The sequence below is a fragment of the Cebus imitator genome, unplaced genomic scaffold (genome assembly GCF_001604975.1).
Source record: "Cebus imitator isolate Cc_AM_T3 unplaced genomic scaffold, Cebus_imitator-1.0 Scaffold536, whole genome shotgun sequence".
NCBI classification, from domain to species: domain Eukaryota; kingdom Metazoa; phylum Chordata; class Mammalia; order Primates; family Cebidae; genus Cebus; species Cebus imitator.
In genome coordinates, this window is record NW_016107851.1 from 1,067,728 (window position 1) to 1,077,614 (window position 9,887).

At 33.8% G+C, this 9,887-nt stretch overlaps 1 protein-coding gene across 1 annotated transcript in view; it reads left to right on the plus strand.

Moving 5' to 3' along the window:
- Positions 1–2,856, plus strand: part of ANKRD20A1 (ankyrin repeat domain 20 family member A1) — a 49,016-nt gene extending 46,160 nt beyond the window's left edge. The window contains exons 14-15 of the mRNA XM_017514737.2: positions 486–663; positions 1,864–2,856. Of these exons, the coding sequence (XP_017370226.1) occupies positions 486–663; positions 1,864–2,856 (1,171 nt within the window). The remainder of the gene's footprint in view (positions 1–485; positions 664–1,863) is intronic.
- The last annotated feature ends 7,031 nt before the right edge of the window (positions 2,857–9,887 follow it).

Genomic DNA, 9,887 nt, shown 5'->3' on the forward strand with positions numbered 1-9,887 from the left:
TCTGAAGGTGCCACCTTACATCTTACACTGTGAATCATTTGGAGGGATACATGCAATATTTCATTAAGATGAAAATTTATTTCTAGTGAACTTACACACTTGTCAATAAATAGTAACTTAAAAATTGTTAATTGTAAATTATCTTTTTTAATTGGGGAGTAATTATGACTGTGTGATTTAAAACGGTAATTTTCAACTTGTAACTTTCCTGAATAATGCCCAGTATCCTTTTTTATAAAATATGCTAGAGTGACTAGTAACAGAAACTTTAGCAGAATATTCTTTCCTTACTACTTTTCAAGTATATGCATTCTTTTGATGATGTTGAAGTGAGAAATTAAATATCTGAGAACTGCAGAGGAAAAATATTCCAGAACATGGAAACTTTATTAGGATAATAAACAACACATGCAGAGGCAGATCACAAGATGAAACTTTTTATTTTCTAACAAAATGAATTTTAAGATAAGTGCCTTTATTTGCAGATGCACCTTAAAACAAGAAAATGAAGAGAAAAGTAATGCTAATATGCTGTACAAAAAACTTAAGGAAGAGTTAGAAGGGAAATTGGAACAATATGAGAAAGAAGCTAAACAACAACTTAAACTGACTGTTCAGTCATTAGAGATGGAACTGAAGACCTTAAGAAATAATCCAAATCAGGTAAATCAACCTTTGATAAAAATTCTATATCTTCAACTTTATTATTTCAATATTACTTATAATATCCACTTGATGTAATACATCTTATTTAGGTCTAAAACAGACCAGAAATGTTATCTCATTTTTAAAAATGAATGATGATGCTCATAGGTACAATTATTAATATTTATTATGTGTCTTGGCATCCAAGTATGATATTTTATTATGAAGAGCTTTTGAAAACAATAATATGCCATAATATATACTTAGTGATAACTTATTGATAAAAGTCTTGTTCCCAGTAATATAGCTCCTTGTACTTTCCCCTGTTTCATGTTGATTACAGTTTCTAATATTATAAAGGGGAAACAGAAATTATGGCAATCACAAGTAATCTGATGATATTCTATGAAGAGCTCTATAAATTTTATCTTATTTACTATTGGTGTTTGAAATAAAAGGCTCCTTTCGTATTGATATTTTTACACCACAGAAGTAACTGATCTGGTGGAGAACTAGAAGTAGAGTCAGAAGCCCTGGGGAAAATCTTGTGGCTCGCTTATATTTTTAACCTTCCTTTTTCAAAATCGTGGTAACTAAATGAGTTCATCAGTAAATGTGTAAAGGAGTGACTAGTACAATGTCTAGATTTATGATTTTGTAAATATAATTCTTATCACTGACTATAAAAGTGTTAAAAGAGTCAAATTGCAATAGAATATTATCAGGAAAACAGAACTTTAATAATTTTGGGAAATTTTATCTGTCCAAATACATGCAAATTGAGGCTCTTACTATAGGGTGGTGTATGGGTTAGATGTCAGAATGTAAATGCAATTTTCTTTTTGTGATATTTTAATTTAGTCAAATTTGTTAATGTTTTAATTTATGCTTTTAGGTTTGTTGTAATTCAGCAAAAGGCTTTTCCAATTCTGATATTCTTAAAAATTCTCTGGTGTGTGTGTGTGTGTGTGTGTGTGTGTGTGTGTGTGTGTGTGTGTTTACTTTTATGAATTCATTGACCTCAAATAAATTTTTGAACTTTTTGGAATTTATGCTCTATAAGTTTCAAAGTTTTGCTTTAACTTTTTCTCCAGTTGGATATCCACTTACAGTAATCTTTTTAGTGCATGGATGTACAGGTTATTCTTTAACTTCAGAGGTAATCATGAAATGTTATCTTATTGAGTACTAGCTAAAACTTTCTTTTGTTTTATTTAGGATTTTCATAGTCATGAAAAAATGAAAGATCCGATGCATGAAAATGGCATTTTAAAGAGGGATATTGCTATGCTCAGAGAGGAAATATGCACATTAAAAAATGACAGCCTCAAAAAAGAAAATAAATATTTTAAGGATTTTGAAATTATTAAAGAAATAAATGCTCGTCTTGAAAAGAGTAACAAACTCAGTGAGGAAATGATAACAAAAATACTATCCCAGTATCGACAACAGCTTAAGGATCTCCAAGCTGAGAACACAAGCCTCAAATCTGAACTGGGGAAGGAAAAAGAAGATGAGGAAAGACTGGAAGCTGAAACTGAATCATATCAGTCTGGACTGGCTGCTGCCATAAGAGAACACAATCAAAGGGTGGAAGCAGAAAGAGACCTCAAACTTTCTTTACAGAGAACACAAGATATTTCTTTACAGATAAACATGAGTTCTGAACTAAAAGATGAGTTTCTTAAAGAAAAACTTTCTAAAACACAAATTAAATTCAATACCTTAAAAGATAAGCTCTGTAAGATAAGTGATACTCTCAGAGAAAAGACATTGGCTTTAGAAACTGCACAAAACCAACTAAGACAAACACAGCAGCAAATAAAGGAAATGAAAGAGATGTATCAAAATGCAGATGCTAAAGTGAGTAAATCCACTGGAAAGCGGAACTATGTAGAAGAGAGAATATGTGAACTACAACGAAAAAATCTGTGGCTTAAACAGCAACTAGATGATGCTTATCAGAAAGGGGATAATGAAGAGACAATAATTAATATCCAAGGAGGCTTTTTTGAGAGTGGAAAGAAATGTCTTCTGCTAGAAGAGAAAAATAAGAAGTTAATGAATGAATGTAGTCGTTTAAAAGAACGTCTGTTTCAACATGAGAAAGAGAAAGCAGTAGTAAGTATCAAGGAAGATAAATATTTTCAAACTTCTGGAAAGAACATTTCAACATTTGGTTCTGAATACGTGTTGAACCTGGTTGAATAAAAAGAATAGATAAAAAATATGTTTACCATTCTGTATAATTGCATTTACATGAAACACGCAGAAAAGATNTTGGTTCTGAATACGTGTTGAACCTGGTTGAATAAAAAGAATAGATAAAAAATATGTTTACCATTCTGTATAATTGCATTTACATGAAACACGCAAAGTAGACGAATGTTTGTGCAGGGCTGGGGCTGGAAGCTGGTGGTGACTGCTAACGGGCATAAGGGGTCTTGCAGTGATGGAAAGCCTCTGAAGCTGCATTGTAGAGATAACTGCACAACTCAATTTACTAAAAACCTTCTAACTTTATGTTGAAACAGATACATTCTATAGTATGTAAATTATATTTCAACAAAGCTGTTTTAATAAAAAAACAAAAAAAAAAGGCAAAATGTGTTTACAATATCAGCTTAGAAATCTACCTTGTTTCCAGGAAATAAAAGGTAGAGCTGAGGAACGATTTACTTTGAGTACAGACATTTATACCACCTATGAAATTTTAATAGGCATAAAGTCATATTTTAAGGTAGATAGTCCTATCCTGCTGGAATAATAATTTTAATGTCTTTATATTGCCACATGATGAAGCAGATACATGGAAATGTGTGCACCTGAAATGAGTATTTTCAAATTAAGACTTAATTGAGTGATTTGCTTTGACACGTAATTCTAGATTTCCCAGATGAACTAAAGTGTATTGCTTTGTCTTGTAATACTTTTCTGTAAGTATCTTTTTATATATTTTAGTTTGTATAGTTTTGTTTTTATTCATATTAATTTGGCTTAAATCTGAAAATATATCAGTCTCAAATTATGTATTTTTATGACTACGTTTACATGGCCATAAAAATACATTTTAAAGGGAACTACTTGTTATAAAATCATAATTTAGGATAAATATGTTAAATTTTAGCAAAACCATATTTGATTTAGTCTTCCCACTGGTATTTATAATTTACTTTGAATATTTGTATTAATAATTGCCTCATAATTTTTATTTCAAGGCTCAATAACTATCATTTGAATATAATTTTGTCCAGTACAAAAATACTTGTAGCTGCCTGTGATTTATGAATTGGGCATTAGATCCTCATTTTCAGACTAACGAGGGGTGGCAGGCTTTACACACAATGGGAATGGAGTGAGTACAGGAGGGAGTTTTAGGAGCTTGAGGTCAGAGAGGGAGGTAGAGGCCTGTATACTTAGGACCTCGAAGGCCATTGGAATTTTACTTTTATTCTGAGATAGAAATCTGTTAGAAGGATTTGAACAGGTGATTGAATATGTTAGGAATCTGAGGTTGAGTTGAGCTTCTAAGATGATTGAATAGTGGGATGAATCTGTTGTGTAAGTAAGAGAATACCAATTTGGCAGGAAGAGAACACATTCTGCGTCCCTCACTGAATTCAGTAAAAATAAAAATGCGTACATATGATGAAAAGGTGAATCGATGTGTGTGGTGATAATTTTCAAAGTATCTATGTTAAATATTATTAACATAATTTAATAATTATTATATAAAATCAGTAACAAAAGTATTTTTTCAGGTGGACGTGAGACAACTTCAACAACAATTGGCTGATAGCCTAAAAAATATAAGTACGTCAGAGTTGCCACTAGAAGGTACATCACGTTGTCACATTAACTTGGATGAGACACAGGCCTCAAAGAAGAAATTATTTCAAGTAGAAAGTCAAGTATGTATGGAATTTAACATGTCGGCAGTTATTCTGTAGCTGGTTGAATTCTATAACATGTTTTAGGATACTAATTTTGATGGATGCTTAGTCTTCACAACATCCCAGTGAAGTAGATGATAAAGAACCAGAGATACAGAAAGTTAATTTGCTGAAGGTCACACAGCTCGTACCTGGTGGAGCTGGGATTCAGACCCAGGCCATCTGGCTTCTGTGTAGATACTGCCTCTCAAATCACTCCATGAAATACCTGGTTGGTGGCTCATGCCTGTTATTCTAGCTTTTTCGAAGCCTGAGGCAGGAGGATCACCTGAGACCAGGAGTTTGAGACCAGCCACAGCAATAAAGTGAGACCCTGTCTACAAAAAAAAAAAAAAAAAAAAGTTTAAAACAATTGGCTGAGACATGCTGGTGCATGCCTGTAGCTTCAGCTGCCTGGGAGGCTGTGGTAGGAAGATCACTTGAGCTTGGGAGATCAAGGCTGCAGTGTGCAGTGATCAGGGCACTGCACTTCAGCCTGGGTGACAGAGTGAAACTGTCTCACGAAATGAACAATTTTGTGTAGATTCCCGTAGCAATGAGTTAGAAATCAGGCATAGAATTATTAGCCACTTTGATGTCTACTTTGGGTAGAAAAAATTTAATAAGGGGCAGTTTTCAACCATCTCCATTAATAGCCTCTAACTTCTCCAGAAAGTTCTTATTTCATAAATTCCTAAGCCAGAGACTACTTGGATTAAGATATTTAGTGGACACAATTTTGCAATGAAGAATCTCAATTGGGCTGAAGGGAGACCTTTACTTGACTGGAGCTTCCCAATGATATATAGTGGAGTGTCCCCTGAAAGAAACTTTAGAACAAGATTTTCATCATGCCATATCTCTATGGAAAAGGAAATTCTTAAAAAAAAACAAACAGGCAAACAATGAATAATTTTATTCTTATGGGAAAGTTGTGCATTAAAAGGAAAAAGGACAATATATGCTGGTTTATGTCATAAGAGTGAGGCTGTCCTTCTCAAGATTAGAAAATAACACTACACTCAAAGTAACATCAGTGTATGAGCATGTGGCTGAGAATATTTTCTTTTTTTTTTAAATTTTACTTTAAGTTCTGGGATACATGTGCAGAATGTGCAGGTTTGTTGCATAGGTATACATGTGCCATGGTGGTTTGCTGCACCCATCAAGCCATCATCTAGGTTTTAAGCCCTGCATACATTAGGTATTTGTCCTAATGCCCTCCTTCCCCCTGCTCCCACCCCCCAACAGGCCCTGATGTGTGATATTCCCCTCCCTGTTCAACTCCCACTTATGAGTGAGAACATGCAGTGCTTCATTTTCTTTTCCCATGTTAGTTTGCTGAGAATGATGGCTTCCAGCTTCATCCGTGTCCCTGCAAAAGACATGAACTCATTCTTTTTTATGACTGCACAGTATTACATGGTGTATATGTGCCACATTTTCTATATCCAGTCTATCATTGATGGGCATTTGGGTTGGTTCAAAGTCTTTGCTATTGTAAATAGCGCTGCAATAAACATACATGTGCATGTGTCTTTATAGCAGAATGATTTATAATCCTTAGGGTATATACTCAGTAATGGGATTGCTCGGTCAAACGGTATTTCTAGTTCTAGATCCTCGAGGAATATTTTCTATGAGAAGTGTACGAAAAGAAAGAGGGCTCAGTAAAAGGGACAGAGCTGGAAATGTAGATTCAGGAATCTGGGCGGGAGCTGTGAGATTCAAGGAGCTCTGGGATAATTTAAAAAGAGCAATAGAAAGGGATAGGACTAAACATCAGAGGTTGCTGCATTCAGAGATGGGAGGGTTTGGTCACAGCTCGCAGCTGCTGCCAAGTAAAGCAAGATAAAGTCCTTGATGTCCGACAGCCTTTCCAAAATCAGACAGTAAGTGATGAGAAATAGATTTCTGAATGACACTATGCATTATAAAGTTCAGTGGAAGGGGAGAAACAGGACAATAGAAAAGCCTCAAAAGTTAGACAGAAGTTGGTTTTTTTTGTTATAGAGAAGAATTAAACTTTATTTCAAGAGAAATGGTTAAGAGAAAAGGAAAAACTCAAAGCATGGGTGAATATTTACAGAGAGAGTATTTAGCTCATCCTGAAAACAGATGAGGATCAAAAATATAATGGGAATCGGATGAGAGTTTTCTTAAAATTGTCTTAGTAAGATGTAATTTAACACAACCTGGAATATGTTTCTGTATTAATGACAATGTCTCTAGGGCATCTTTGAAAACTAAAATGCAAATATAACTACTCTTAATTTTTTTTCTACCAACACTTAGTTTTTTATGTGCAAAACCCTCTGTTTTTAACAAAAATTATTTGCAGTTTAAATTTCAAAAAAGTTAATAGCAAAAGTATGAAATCATATTTTGCTGTTTTAAGAAAAGTGATTGTTATTGAAGTCTGTCCTTACTGGCATCAGGTTTATAAAATGCACTTCACACACCTGCCTAAATACGTATTATTCATAAACTTATAAGAAATGTTTTTAAGATAGAAGAATGTGTCTCTATATTTTTAAAAATACTTTTTAAAACTATTTTTTTCAAGCCTGAGGAAGAAAAGAAAGAATTAAGAAAACGTTCTGAGTTAATTTCAAGTCTGAAGTATAATATGGATCAAATAAGAAAGAAAAATGATGAATTAGAAAAAGAGAGAGCTGGGTATGATTTTAATATTGTCGAACATTTTAACCATACATCAATTGATTTAACTATACTTTTACTTCATTAAAACCTAGATACAAATTCATTTTATATCGGCATTTTCATAGTTAAAGTCTATTTTAACATTTATTTTAGAAACTCATAATGCAACCTGATATTTTTGAATACCAAAATATTATGCTTTAATGATTTTGAAAACAATAATGACAAAGCCTTGTACATATAATGTCAACTGAACCTTTGTCTTGTGTGAAGTTTTGTTTCTGAAGGTATTTTTACTGTCTTTGGTAATTTTTCCTTCCTTTGGTAGTATCCTTCTCTGCTGCATTCAAATTCTTTGAAGAAGACCTGTGTCATTCTTTAACAACATCAACATTTATTTTGATATTTTCATTGTATTTTCTTTCTGCTTCTTTCTTTAAGATAGAAAGCCTATCATGGAAATTTACTCATTTTCCATGGGTACCTCCCTTATATACATGAGGTATGCATGTTATTAAACTTGTTTCACATAAACAAATGTTATATATACAAAAACATATGTATAACTTAAAAGAGTAAAATGAGCAATCGTGTTTTTATCACAGATTTTTAAAAAATGTAATGTGTCTTTGAAGTCACCAACACAGCTACTTTTCTATATATTTGCCGAGTACTTGAGTTCATTTGCTGATTCTAATCAATATTTTTCTGTCATCGACTTTCTGGACATGGTTTTGTGTCTCTTTCATTTTGTTGACAGTGTCAGCAAAGATCTCTAGATCTCTTCTTCAAGCACTCTTTAAATCTTCACACATCTCTATGCTCATTTTCTTTCCTCTAAAACTGCCTTTTTCTTTTTCCTCTCAACTCGGACATCAAAGATGTTTTCTGCCGGGCGCGGTGGCTCACGCCTGTAATCCCAGCACTTTGGGAGGCCGAGGCGGGTGGATCACGAGGTCAAGAGATCGAGACCATCCTGGTCAACATGGTGAAACCCTGTCTCTACTAAAAATACAAAAAATCAGCTGGGCATGGTGGCACGTGCCTGTAATCCCAGCTACTCAGGAGGCTGAGGCAGGAGAATTGCCTGAACCCAGGAGGCGGAGGTTGCGGTGAGCCGAGATCGCGCCATTACATTGTAACCTGGGTGACAAAAAAACAAAAAAACAAAGATGTTTTCTTACCTCTTTTTGTACTTTGAATGATCTCCTTGATGCTTTTTGCATACTTTCTTTTCTTCTTATAGACTGATAAACAGTTATCAAAATGTGTCTTTTTCAAACATGTATATGTTTTATTTTTTCATCTTGGATACTCATCTCTGAGTTATGGCTAATATTTAGTTTTAGATTATTTTATCTTAACATACCAAAATGTATAGGCATAGTTTATTTATAAAATTGTGTATGTGACAATATCACTCTATCTGCCATATATATGATAAAAATTTTATGTTATTCATCTAAGATTATAATTTTATTAGAATGTTTTTAAACTATTTTCAATTGAAACAAATGAGAGGATCATAATTTATATCTTTTATATGCTAAAACATAATATCTATTTAAAAATTATTCAGTATTGACTCTTAAAAACACTTGATTTACTAATGCAGTACATTTCTGCAGATATAAGAAACTCCTGGAAATGACAAAATGTCTATTAAATGAATTTGGAAATGAAGAATTGGTTTTCCATGGAGACTTAGAAACAGATCAACTGGAAATGAATATTACGAAGCTAAAACATAAGGTAATTTTTGATCGGTCTTGTGATTTTAAAAGGTCACTTAATTTGGGGAAATACTGATGATGAAAAAATCCAAATTCCGCCAAACCTGTTTAAAGAGGTTTATTCTAAGCCGATATGAGTGACTGTGGCCTTGGGTTGCACAATCTCAAGAGATCCTGAGAAAGGAGTTACAGTTTGGTTTTACACATTTCCAAGGGACAGAAATTGTAGGGAAAAATCACATGAGGAAGGTATACATTGAGTCAGCCCCAAAAGGTAGGACATATGGAAGGAGGGGCTTACAAATCATAGGTGGGTTTTAGGGATTCTTGAGGTGATGGTAGAGTTAAGCTATTGTCTAAAACTTGAAATCTGTAGAAAGGAATGCCTGAATTAAGATGAGGGGATCATGGAGGCCAAGGTTTTTGTTATGTAGACGAAGCCTCATAGCCTGTAGCCATCAGACAGAATAGATGGTAAATATATCTTTTCAGGCTTTAAATGTGTCGGGCTCTTAGATAATTTCTCCTAGCTCTAGGAATCCATAGAAGGGGAGAGATCTGGTTACATTAATAGAGACTTCTTACAGGTGCAAATTTCCCAGAGAAGACAGCTTTGTAGAGCTATTTTAATCTCTTGGCCCTGTGGCAGCCATTTCAAAATATGTGAAATAAGTATGTTTGGGGGTAAATTATTTTGATTTCCTTCAGCATCTGCTATCTTTGATGCTGTACCAGAGTCAGGCTGAAAAATAAGCCTTTGATAAGAGTTAACGAAACCCATTGATGAGATTTTATAGTGTGTAGGGTGTGACTCCCCAGGCCCCTAAGATAAGAATTGGGGCGAAAGAAAAAAAGATCAGAGTTTAGTCCTCGATATAAATCTGTCAGTACGTTAAGCAGTGAGGGAAATATT